This window comes from Priapulus caudatus, unplaced genomic scaffold (genome assembly GCF_000485595.1).
Source record: "Priapulus caudatus unplaced genomic scaffold, Priapulus_caudatus-5.0.1 Scaffold550, whole genome shotgun sequence".
In the NCBI taxonomy this organism is placed as follows: domain Eukaryota; kingdom Metazoa; phylum Priapulida; class Priapulimorpha; order Priapulimorphida; family Priapulidae; genus Priapulus; species Priapulus caudatus.
The window spans coordinates 184,338-197,688 of record NW_014577611.1 but is presented as its reverse complement, the minus strand read 5'-3'; the positions used below and the strand labels follow the sequence as shown (position 1 = coordinate 197,688).

At 44.8% G+C, this 13,351-nt stretch overlaps 1 protein-coding gene across 3 annotated transcripts; it reads right to left on the bottom strand.

Moving 5' to 3' along the window:
• Positions 1-2,075: 2,075 nt before the first annotated feature.
• LOC106811542 lies at positions 2,076-12,131 on the bottom strand. 3 transcript variants are annotated; one of them, XM_014815209.1, is made up of 5 exons: positions 12,030-12,131; positions 7,768-7,952; positions 7,508-7,617; positions 7,121-7,300; positions 2,076-3,414 (listed from the first exon to the last, which is right to left on the bottom strand). In XM_014815209.1, exons 2-5 carry the CDS (start codon positions 7,949-7,951, stop codon positions 3,319-3,321), a joined length of 570 nt encoding a protein of 189 aa, XP_014670695.1. In that variant the 5' UTR covers position 7,952; positions 12,030-12,131; the 3' UTR covers positions 2,076-3,318. The 3 variants fall into 3 exon arrangements, with proteins under 3 accessions (XP_014670695.1, XP_014670696.1, XP_014670694.1); XM_014815210.1 differs by lacking the exon at positions 12,030-12,131 and adding an exon at positions 9,782-10,474; XM_014815208.1 differs by lacking the exon at positions 12,030-12,131 and adding an exon at positions 9,786-10,474.
• Between the last annotated feature and the right edge of the window lie 1,220 nt (positions 12,132-13,351).

Here is a 13,351-nt window from a genome sequence, read left to right as displayed (position 1 = left end):
CTCACGCACTGTCCACGTGCACAGCGAGTGTTCGTTCGTAAGCCGTGAAGCGATCAACACGGGGTGAGGCTACGGTCAGCCAGCCTGGCGCGCTGCAAGCACGTAGGCCTACGTCAAGCAGGTTTTGAGTTTCCGTTTTGAACCGCCCTTTACTTGACTGAGTCTGAGTTATACGTGAACATTTCTTCTTCTTGCTCTCAAAACGGGTTCATCTACGGTTGTGTGCAATTTCGTTGTGAATTGGCTACTAAAATAATATATCGCGTACTGCGTGGGTCGTGTCAGAATTTAGATACATGTTTGCACGGCTGCGTTATCGTATCTAGGGTTGCGCTGACGTCATGCGTGACGTAAAATCGGCGCGGTGGTACCACAGACTAATCCAACTAACTATCTAACGGACTATCTAACTAGACTATCTAACGGATACAAGTCTGTCCTAAGACTAGTCCAAAAATCCTATGCTTGTAGTTTAGTATTGCTTGCAGATATTTTTGCTAATTTTCTCAGCCAACCCGTAAGAACCGTTTTAGTTTCCCCGGTGACCCCGATGAACCCCGGGTCCCCGGGTCCCCGGTTTCCCCGATGAATTCAGGGAGGGAGGAAGGGATGCGGACGTTGTTGATGTTGTCGCCGTCGTCAATAAAGAGTATATACTTTCTATACAAAATTTAAAAGAATAATAAAAAAAACTTTATTATTGTTGTTTGTGCACAGCGGCGTGGGTTCGGTGTATTTGTGTGTTTGCAAAGAAGTTTTTTAACGGAATTTACAGGAAATTTCCGGCAATAATAGCTACGCGAAATTAAGAGAGTATAGAGAAGACTGGTAGATAAAGACTTTAAGATTAATTAAGACTTTGGTAGAAAATACATTTTATGTTTATTTATCATAATTTTACTATTGAAACGTTCCATGTGCCCGTGGCGGTCGCTGCATGCGTTTGTCGTCGTCGCGTGCGTCTGTCACGGCATGCAGCATACATGCATCTGATCAAGAGCATATAAAGAAGGATGCCTTCTTTATATGCTCTTGATCTGATGCATATGCATGGGCACATGCTCACCAGCACATGCTCATGCACGATATGCGCTCGATCCCGTCGTTTGAAAGCTGCGGTGGCATCCGCGTCGAGGTGAAGGATGTGGCATTAGCAGATTTAGCCGATTGACGTAAGCGGGCTAATTTTAGACGTATACGTAGTTGCTAAATCTTCTTGAACGTGTTATTTTACAGGGAGAATCTCCGGTACATAGGCGTCGTTATAATAGTTATTATCAGGAGTGAATAATTAACTGTTATTATCAATCATTTTCTTTATCGTACGTGCATATAAATAATTACACAAGTGTAATTGCAGTGTGTGGCACTATACGAATCAGGTGTCCGCGATTATCAGTGTTTATCATGAACAATTGATATTACATAATAATTATGTGTAGAAGTACAGAATCCTATCTATGGTATATATCTATACATGTTTTTGTCTACCCGTGTCAAATTAAAATGATCAAACTATATATCTGACTCATTCTTATTGTGATTCTGTTAATCATTCATTGTGAAATAACTGTAGAATACGTTATTTTGCCATATTTCTGAGTAATACGCAATACAACAACTATAAGGAGCAATTGGGCCGTGCATATGCTCAGATACTGTATCCGGCAACAAGGTCTTCATCACTTCTAAGCACACCCGCGACGCTGTTTATAATATTTTTTTTTTAATTTAGGTGCGGCACCTGCCAATTCCTCGCTACGCGTTTACTTTGTGTGCGTGTGTGTGCGCGCGGCAGTGCATGCAGATTTAGCGCACAATGATAATTGTTGGCCGAAATGGAAAGTAGAATGATCGATGATTTATTTTTATTACTTTAAAACAAAAATAATTGTTGTCGCTCGAAATGACTATACAGATGACCAGTTAGATATAAATGTTATTATTTATACAGTGCTTTGGGTACTTCAAACGTAAATGACGCAAAAAAACCGTAACGTTGATGAACATTTTGGGACAACACACGACATATGATAATTTATTACGTTTACAGAAACATACAAAACGCACACATACACTTTTCAACAGATTTGTACTGTTTTATATATACATTACATAAACACACACACACACAAAGTATATAGAGTCTTTTAAAGACTGTATAAACAACGTAAAACACAAGGTCTATTCTATACAGGAGAGAGCACATCAACATGTAACTGAAACCATCACTATTCGAACGTACTGCTGCCTTGGTCGAAATACGCATCATGGTGGACGTTTTAAATAACTTTTTGATAAACGCAAATTTGGCATACTATTGTAAATTATATAGTGCTATTTTTTAGGTTTAATCGTGTGCGGTTGTATCTGCACTTTTTATACACTTCTCGTTTAAGGATCGGACTATAAATAAACTCTTAAATGGGTATATCGGCACATAACTGGGCTTATATATGTAACGAAACCATGACTAGTTGGAGGTATACACATTAAATAACGCCAGTTCAAATCATCACGATTTTAGGCAACAAAAATAGTATTTCAGTTCACCTATACTGCATATGGTTACATTTCTACATAAAATTGAAAATAATATATAGATTGTGACGATACAATCGAAAATATATTGCAATCGAATATGTTAATTATTCGATGCCTCGTGGCCTGTACCTTAAAAAAGTGGAAATTTTATTACTTTCTCATTATCGAACACTGCTGCCGTAAATTGGCAATAAATGTTACATTTATTTCATCTCAGCATAGTCATTGTCATAGAGGAATACCTCGTCAGAAATTTTAATGACTGAACAATTTTATTAATTTTTATTTATAAAAATAAAAGTGAGATCACACGAATGTACGATTATTGTCACCATAGTGAAGCCCGAACGTGTACTTGGATTAATATTAATATGCAAGTAGATCTACCCTGATGTATGAATGGCAAATATCACAATTATTCAAAAGCTTTCAGATTCTCAGGACATATATATGCAGGGTACTGTACACTACTTGCAAAAATATTACTCTTAATAAATCCGATACCGTATCCTGCAAATAAGGGGACCAAATGTGTTTGCTTTCAACTTGCCCAAAATGCAAGACTAGGCGACTGAACTACACTAATGCACAGCAACTTATATTGTGGAATCTGGGCACGAATAAAGCCATAATTGCAGTTTAATCAACCTAGGCTTCAGCTATGGTGACAAACATAATGGTAAACGCCTGGCAAGCTTATCACATAGAATATACTAGAATTATATACATGAATTTACTAGCTGCAACAGCAAGCACTAATGCGCGACATAATCTTTACAACTCTGGCATGATAATCTGCTTGTTTTTGTTGGCAAGTGTCCTAACGCTTTCCTTGAGGTTAGCATCAGATGTTGTGATAAGTGTTCCACCCTAAGAGAAAGAGAGGAGAAAATTGGTACATGTCATAGTTATAATAATTAACATTATAATACATATATATATATATATATATGTATTATATTGTTGATGACCATAATATATATATATATATATATATATATATATATATATATGCGTGCTGTCAGGACAAATACCCCGCCGGGGCAATCCCCCCCGGACAATGATTACCACCGCGACAATTACCCCGGACAATTACCCTCCATATGGCATTTACTCCCCTATCGCTATGCAACCCCCCGCGACAAAATCACCCCGACAATACACCCCCGGCATTTACCCCCGGGACAAGTCACCCCCGCGACATTTACCCCCGGACAATTCCCCCCGCGACAATTACACCCCCAGATCATAATTACCCCGCGCATTTACCCCTGGACAATTACCCCTGCGACAATTCACCCCCGCGCCATGCCAATTCCACCCCCGCGCGACAATCACCCGGGCATTTAGCCCTGGACAATTACCCCGCGACAATTACCACGCGGACAATTACCCATGTCATTTACCCACCATGCCATTCAGCCCCCGGACATTTACCCCGGACACATCACCCCCCGGACATTTACCCCCGGAGACAATTACCCCCCAGACGTTTACCCCCAGACATGTACCCCCCGCACAATTTACCCCCCGCACAATTACCTCCGCCGACATTTACCCCTCGGACCAAATTACACCCGCGACAATTACCCCCCGGACAATTACCCCATGCCATTGCACCCCCGGCACAATCACCCCTGGACAATTACCCCCAGAATCAATTACCCCCCGAGGCATTTACTCGACGGACAATTACCCCCCGGACATTTACCCCCGACAATTACCCGCGCGGACATTTACCCCAGGACAATTACCCCCGGAACATTTACTTACTTTGGTGTTATTATTCATTGTTGAACAGTTGATACAGGCAGAGAGGTCGAGCGAGGGCACGGAAGACAAGGTGTGTAGGCAGGAGGGAGGGGAGAGGTAAATAGAAGGTAGGGAGGCAGGACGGAGAGGAGGTGGAGGGAGGAGGACGGAGAGGTGGCTGGAGCGAGGAGTTGAGAGGGAGAATGTGAGGGGAGAACGTGGTGGAGGAAGAGGAAGGCGGGTGAAGCGGAGAAGGAGGACGAGGGGAGCAGAGTGGAGGAAGAGAGAGGAAGGAGGCAGGAGGGACGAGAGGAGAGGGAGTGAGGAAAGGAAGAGGAGGAGAGGAGCCGAAGAGGATGGAGGCAGCGAGGAGGGAGGCAGGAGGAGGAGGAGGAGGAGGAGGAAGAGAAAGAGGATGGTAGGCAGGAGGAGGGGGGAAAGTAGCCGGAGGGCCAGGTGGTGGAGGAGGAGGCGAGAAGGTGGTGGAGCGAGCAGAGAAAGGAGAGGAGGTGGAGGAGAAGAGGGGGAGAACGTGGGAAGTAAGGTGGTGGAGGAGGAGGAGCGGGAGAAGGAGGAGGAGGAGGAGGCTGGAGCGAGTGAGGAGGAGGATGGGAAGAATGGAGCGAGGGAGAGGAGGTGGAAGAGAGGGGAGAACATGGGGAGGATAGTGCTGGATGCAGGGGGGAGAGTGATGAGCGAGAGGGGGAAGGAGACGGTGGAGGAGGCAGGAGGAGGTGAGGGACGGGGTGGTAGCGGGGCCACTGGAGGAGAGGACGGGAAGCAGGGTGGAGGAGGAGGAGAGAGGAAAAGGTGGCAGGAGGGGAGCGAGGAGAGGGCGGATGTGGCATGAGGTAGCAGGAGGTAGAGGCGCCCTGTCTACCTCTTCCCTACCCCCACGCTCCTCTCCTTCCTCCTTCTCTCTCTCTCCTCACCTCATATCCTCCTCATTCCTCCACCATTATCCCCCCTCCTCCCCCTCCTTCCTCCGCACCTTCTCCCACGTTCTTCCCCCTCCTCCTTCTCTATCCCTTCCTCCTCCTCCACTCTCCTCCTCTCTTCTCCTCCTCCTGCCACCTCTTTCTCTCTCCCCTCCTTCTTCTTCCTCCTTCCACACCACCTTCTCCCCTCCTCTTCTCACCACCTGCGCCCTCCCGCTTACTCCTCCTTCTCTACCTCCTCACCTCCTCTTCTCCCTCCTCCTCTTTCCTCCCTCTACCTTCCTCTCTCCTCTTCTTCTCCTTCTTGCTCCACCACCTTCTTCCCTCCTCCCTCTTACCTTCTCCTTTGTCTCTAACTCCCCTCCTCTCCTCGGTCCTCCTCCTCCTCCACTGTCTCTCCCCTCTCCCCTTCCACCTTTTCCCCCTCCTCCTCCTCCTCCACCTTCGTCCCTTTCTCATCCTCCACCACGTTCTCCCCCACGTTCTCCTCTCCTCCTCTTCCACTCCTACTCCCCTCCTCCTCCACCTCCTCTCCTCCTCTCTCCTCTCCACCACATCCCACCTCTCTCTCCCCTCCTCTTCCACCACCTTCTTCCCTCTCCTCGACCTCTGCCTGTATCATGTTCAACAATGGAATAATAAAACAACCAAGTGAGTAAATGCTCACGGGGGTAATTGTCGGCGGGGGGGTAATTGTCCGGGGGGAAATGTGCCAGGGGGTGAAATTGTCCGGGGGTAAAATGCTCGTGGTTGAAATGTTCGGGGGATTGTCGGGTGGGTAAATAGTCAGGGGGTAATTGTCTGGGGGGTAAACTGTCTGACGGGAGTAATTGTTCGGGGGGTAATTGTCCCGGGGCGTAAATGTGTCAGTGGGCGTAATTGTCCGGGGAGTGAATGCCATGGTGGTAAATGTCCGGTGCGGTTAAGTTGTCCAGCGGGTTAAATGCTCCGGGGCGGTAATTGTCGCGGGGTCTAATGCTCAGGGGGTGATTAGTCTGCGGGGGTGATTGTCGCGGGCGGTTAAATGTCGGGGTATATTGTCCGGGGCGTAATACCGGAGGGTAATTGTCGCGGACGGGGTAAATGTCCGGAGGGGTAATTGTCGAGGGCGCGTAATGTCCGCGGGGGTAATTAGGCCAGGCTGAGTAATGTCCGAGGGGCTAATTGTCCGGGGTAAATGTCCGGGGGGTAATTGTCTGCGGGAGGTAATTGTCACAGGACGGTAATTCGTCCGGCGGTAAATGTCCAGCGGGGGTACATTGTCCCGGGCGGGTAAATGGCATGGGGCGTAATTGATCCGGGCGGTAATTGTACCGGGGGTAATTGTCGGCGGGGGTATTTGTCCTTAGAACCAGATATATACATATATATATATATTATGGTCTTTAAGTATTGGCCTTATTATGGTTAATTAGCTTTTATTGGCTTAAATTCTGGTCTATTAACATGAGAGAATGTGGCTTCATAGGGAGACAGCAAGCACGCGTGTGTGTGTGTGTGTGTGGGTGCTTGCGTGGCGTGCGCGCTGTGCGTGCATGTGTCTGCGTCGCGTGCTTACGTATATATATATATATATATATATATATATTATAAATATTATATATAAATATATATATAGACGACACGGACGCACGCACGCACACACACGCACGCGCGCACGCACCTGTCTGTTCGTCTCCCTATGAAGCCACATCTCTCATGTTAATAAACCATAATTAAGCGAATAGATACTTGACCTAAATTGATCGATAGATGGAAGGATATTGCGGCGATCCAGATTGAGTAGTGCATGAGATGCAGCAGAGTTGAGCAAGATTTTACATTATGTGCGATAATTGTTCATCGAGTAGATTTCAGTTATTGTCCTCCACAATTGATATACGTACCTCGGTCAAACAGTAAAGGCATCGCTTCAGTACTCTAATGTTTGGCTCACAACAGACTATGACATCCAGTTTTCCATAGCAAATGTTTTCTGTAATTTCAATTAACTCCTCCTCAAACTCTTCAGGATCCCAGTGGATGACAAAACACTCGTATTCGTCTGCTGCCAGGATACAGTCATACTGCAAGGGAATTCAAACGTCCTTTGATTCATTGTCATTGCAGTGTAGATATTGCCTAGATGTATATGGCATAGCATCGATGCTCTATAATGCTCGGTTTATGACCATTTGTAGAAAGCTAGGGAATGTGTTGCAAGTGCACAAGCTTGAATGGAGAACTCGATATTTCATTGGAACATTAAAAGATTCAGGTGACGGATGACTTACATCAGTTGCAGCAGCTGTGATAAGATGGGATCCCCTGAACCTCTTGTTTGCCTCATCAATTATACTATCCAGTGTGGTTCCACAGCCAACCATTAAAACCTTGCAAAGGCCTGAAAGTGTACGAAACGGAAATGAACCACTAAACATCTAACGTTTACACCATGCATGAACTCATCTAGTAAATCTCGTTATCGGCGTGTTAAACGTACAAAAATACAATAAAAAGAAAAGAAAACGTGCTAATGTTCACACAAACATACCTTGAGCGCCCTTGATAGAGTCGAGAATTGGCTCGATAGCACTGATGGTTCTGCTTGGGTCGAGAGAGATGCTGCTACATTCTGACGAAATGGACGCTATGCTGTCCTGGGTCGTGAACGTACGCAGCTTCGGGTTCGTTGGCGTCACACCATATGCATTGGTAGTCCTGCTATCAATCTTCATACTGTAACGCGAAAGCGAAAACCTGATGATTTACAGTTTATGTCATCGTGTACGTATATATATATATATGTATATATATCAGGCGTTATATATATATATATATATATATATATATATATATCAAGAGTACATGCTCTTAAGTCTTGATATATATGTGTGTGTGTGTGTGTGTGTGTGATGTGCGTGCGTGGCTTTGTGCGGCGTGCGTGCCGTTGTTGTGGTGCGCGTGCGCGTGCGTCGTGGCAGTGTGTTTTCGGGGGTTATATTTAGTATATATATATATATATGTGTGTGTGTGTGTGTGTGTGTGTGTGTGTGTGTCTGTTTAAAAAAAGTTATAATAGTTGTTAAATAGCGATATTTCTGTTGTATGTTGTCTATAATGTGTTTCATTTTGTGATACATATACGATAGCAACGATTATGAACAGTCGGTAAACATCCCAAAGCCAATGCGTACCTAGCTCTAGTAACTATAGCCCGCGTACAGTTGCTGCAGGCTGCTGCAACTGCGGCAAGCCTGCGGCAACTGTACGCGGGCTATAGTTACTAGAGCTAATGCGTACTCTACACGCAGACTTGTATAGCTAAGCTGGCTAACAAGCGGTACCCGAGGACGTTATATGCAATCATGAGTATGTAACGTTGAATTAATGTTCGATGTAGAAATGATGAGGAAGAAATCCAAACTTGTGTGGTAACCTGAATAAACTTTAATATATATGCTCGCACACAGTGTGTCCATCTTGCACAAAGAGACAAAGAAACGCGCACACGCGCGTAAGCGCGTGTGCTTACTCTCCCCATTCCCCACGACAATGACTACCCTGTCATCGATTCAGCGTCCCCGCTGATCTAGATTTTAACCTAAACCTAAACAATTAAAAAATAAAAATAAATACTACCCTAATACTTTCCTAACTCAACCCCAACGAGAGAAACGTATTTATGTCCAATTAAACAACCCACAATCAATACACAAACAAAACAACAATAAAAATACAATAAAAAAATACATATGAAGCACAAAGCTTTCTATACAAAACAACTAACGATACAGTTCGATCACCATACAAGTCAGAAATTCAACACATTTGGCAGTGAACATTTTGATATCGCTGCAATTACTTTCATTCTTGCGTCTTTTTATGCCGTAACGTACGTGGCGTATGCGTATACCGACACGCATTACCGAAACCACGTTTAGCCATGTGCTCCATTATATCCTTATTTAAACCTCTTAATCGGATTCCCATTATTACACACAGCACCGATGTGGACCTAAATATACCTTTGCCACTTCCACACATCATACAACAACAAAAAACGCAAAACTTATTTAATAAATTTTCGATTAAATGTTTTAGGCCTATCATACTCTAATAGAAAAATGTGTTTAGCAGTCTAACAATATAGCGTAACCGTTAGCACAAATTCAAGAAAACGATCAGAAATTTCTACACAAAGTTTCACGCAAAAGATTTTCCCACACAAACACAAACGGTCACAAGCATCTACCATGAAAAAAATACCGTGTACATAAAACAAAGAAAAACAAAAAAATACACATTCCTGATGATGACACCCTTTCACGTCCAGTTTCGACGGCACGAGATTAAAGGTTTCTATCAATTAAATTCTAGAATGCCCTGGATTTTTTTTAGCCATTACAGTTCGCAATTTATCGTTCACGTCCTCTGTCTCTGCTCTGTCAGCCTTGCCTTCTCTGTTCGGCTATCTTCTCTCTCTCACACACAGGTCGAGACTCGGACTTACCCTCGCAAGTATCACGAATACAACACCGGCCCTTCCTTCCTTCACGCTGACTTACTCACATCGTGCTTACGCCGTGTGTATCCATCGTTCTCGCTTCCGCGTCTCGCTCTTTCCGTTCCTCTCTCTCCGCCATTCTTCGTCACTCTCGATCGCTCTCCGTCATTCTTCTTCTCTCTCGATCGCTCTCCGTCGTTCTTCGTTTCTCCTACTGAGTACTCTTAATTGCTCCTGTTCTCGTCACTCTCTTTCTCTGTTTCGTTGCTGGCCCGTAGATCAACATAGTGGAGTACCTTACGTTGCGTCCGCAAAGGAATACCCAGGTTTTGGACTGTCACTGGCTCCAAAATGTAACGTTGAATTACACCAAAGAGATTTGAATAAAATAATTTAGAGTAAAATAATCAAAGACGAAATATAAATTTTGTGTTCACTAAAAGAATATATTGTTTGCAACTAATAGAAGTCTCTACACGGTACACGCTAAAGGAATGCCAGAACTGAACCCCGACCTATCTTCAAATTTCTATTTATATGCAAACTCTGCACCAATCATACTCATTTCCAAATTCTTCTCGACCAATCACACACAACTGCCTAACGCTTTGTCTACTCAAAACACCCGCTATAACCCGCATGTTTAACACCCGATCTGCACCCCTGTCTTGACTAATATTCCTAAACTAACACTCGTCTACATCGCACACGCAACCTACTATTTGTAACCTACATGCTAACTACTGCACTTATCCCAACCCAGCTAACCCAATAGCTAAACGAGCGAGGTCAAACAGAGGTCAAGGGGACATAGACCTTATCTGCGCTAATTTCAGCCAAATCTAGCTACTTTATGTAAACATCTGTAAAACACATGTTACAAGTACATATGGATCAGGGGCCCGTTGTCAGAAACAAATTAGTCTTAACATTAACCTTAACATTAACTTTTTCTCTTAGAGCGTTGACAGAAACTTCGTAAAGTTAAGAGAATTAAAAATTCTCGTAACTTTTCTCTTAACTTTCCTAGACCCTCCCTTAACTTTAATATTAAGATGAAAATAACACATTTAGACTATAAGAATTACAATTATTGTACAATCGAGTAATATCATGTGTTTTTCTTGAAAAACACGTCAAAAACATTAATAATCTACCGATCGTGAAGCAAAACAAAAGTGTCAAAACATTTACAAATGCCGTATGACATTTGTTCTCTTGTCTATGCACTGACCATACGACTCTCGCGTCTCGTGAGAATTGCTACAGTGTGAGAATTTGTCTTGTTGTGCAGAATAAATTCATGACCACGTCATTTTTCATCAAATATTATTTATATGTGGTTAGACATCATAATATGCATAAATTACTGTGATGTACAATAAATGTGTATGAATTTGAATTTTGTGCTCGATTTTCATCCAGTCAGCAGCCTTGTGACATAAAAATATGAAGTTCCTGTTATCGTGAGTTTTCACTTAAGTAAGTTTAGTTACGATAGATTTCTGTCAACGCTATTAACTTTTCTCTTAACATTAACATTAGTCTTAAAATTAATCGTAACTTTACGAAGTTTCTGACAACGGGCCCCTGATACTCTAATTTCTCATATTAGCGCGTATAATATCATATTCATTTATCACCGCGTGTTAAATTCACGTTAACAGCAGATCGAGGCATATTTTAGCTTATCTGGGATAGTGCTAACTAATTTAGCTATAATATATTATATATTTATTTTACAATTATTATACTGGTGGGCACTGTCTAATAAGAGTTTAATGAGCCTGCTCGTGTACGCCGTATAAACCATGCATTACAATTACATAGGTTACACAGATTACAAACCAATGTTTGTTCTTACAGGGTAAACACGCGTACGGTAGTTAGTCGCTGTTCACGTATTACGGTGGTTCTAGTTCCTGTTCACGTGATAGGAGCATGACTGTTCCGCCGATCGATACACTGACGTTCTGTGACATGCACTCCGTACAACAGGCGCTGCCTAATCGCACCGTTTTCTAGCACTATTCGAGAGAATGTCTGGGCGAAGACACGTAGCAGTCCTGCCAGATACTATAAGGCCGTCAGCGTCGACATTTATACCAGCACAACATACTTACTTCTTGTGCCCCACAAAGCAGCATACTAACAGAGTTACCGACACAAGTTCACTTCTTCACCAAAGGCGACAATAAGATTCATCTACACAATTTATGAACAGCAATTCATGAATCTAGGTAACTATAACTGGAACAGCAAACTAAAACATATGAGCGCACACAAATTTTAGATACGACGATGTTCACCTTGTGATGGGATTTGCAACGCACGGGATCGCTTGGAATTAGAGATACGTTTCTGATTCACTTTAACGCTCAGAGTACTGCTTGAGCGCAGCTGAGCAGCCGCTTATATACCGCCGATAAAAAAGCAACACGCTGTGAGCACGTGCCTGCTCGCTGCCTCGATAAGTGCACGGGATAAGTAACGCGGCGGCGGTTACGTAGTACGCATACGTCTTATCTGCTACTTTCTATAACCCAACTCCCGTATTGTATAACCCGTCAGCAGGCTTTGAGGCCATTTACCCCCCAGACAATTACCCCCCGGACAATCACCTCCCCCCGGACAATTACCCCCGGAACATTACCCCCGGGCATTTACCCCCCGGACAATCACCCCCCCGGACATTTTCCCCTGGACAATTACCCCCCGGAGATTTACCCCCCGGACAATTACCCCCGGACATTTAACCCCCGTACATTTACCTCCGGACATTTAGAAGAGGAGTTAGAGGACGACGAAGAAAGTAGTGAAGGAGGAGGAATAGGAGGGGGAGAGGAGGAGGTAGAGGAGGTAGAGGAGCTGCAGGTGAGGGAGGAGGAAGAGGAGGAGGGGAGAATGTGATGGAGGAGGAGGAAGTAGAGGCGCCCTCCTCTACCTCCTCCATCCTCCACCTCCTCTCCTCCTCCTCTCTTCCTCTCCTCATCCTCCTCCACCTTCTGCCCCTCCTCCTCCTTCACCACCTTCTCCCCACCTTCTCCCCCTCCTTCTCCTCCACCTCCCCTCCTCCTCCTTCACTCCCTATCTTCCTCATCGTCAGCCTGCCTCTCGCTCCTCTCTTCTCCTCCACTACCTGTCCCCCTCCCTCCTCTACCACCTGCCTCCGCTACCTCCATCCTTGCTCTACCCCCCCCAGCCTTCTCCAACCCCTCCCCCCCTCCTTCCACGACTTCTAAACCACAGTATCGGCCACTCGATCTGCCTCACTCCCCTCCTCAGTCCCCTCCTCCTCCTCGCTCCTCCCTGACCACAATCCCTCGCTCCTCTCCTCCTTCTCCTCGCTCTCCTCCTCTCCGTCCTCTCACTCCGCTCTCCTCCTTCAGCTTGCTAACCCCTCTCTCCTCCTGCCTTCCTAACCCACGCCTTCTCCCCCTCTTCCTTCTCAACACCAGGAATTCTCCCTTCCTCCTCCACCACCTCCTCTCCTCCTCCCTCCTCACTCCTCATCCTCCTCCACCTTCTGCCCCTCCTCCTCCTTCACCACCTTCTCCCCACCTTCTCCCCCTCCTTCTCCTCCACCTCCCCTCCTCCTCCTTATCTTCCTCATCCACCTCCTCTCCTCCTC

Excerpts from the sequence above, each read along its gene's own strand:
- LOC106811542 (XM_014815208.1), bottom strand. The coding sequence starts at position 9,859 with ATGGCGGAGAGAGAGGAACGGAAAGAGCGAGACGCGGAAGCGAGAACG. Across the intron at positions 7,953-9,785 it reads ACACACGGCGTAAGCACGAT|TATGAAGATTGATAGCAGGA; the intron begins GTGAGTAAGTCA and ends TTCGCGTTACAG. Across the intron at positions 7,301-7,507 it reads TCACAGCTGCTGCAACTGAT|TATGACTGTATCCTGGCAGC; the intron begins GTAAGTCATCCG and ends ATTCCCTTGCAG.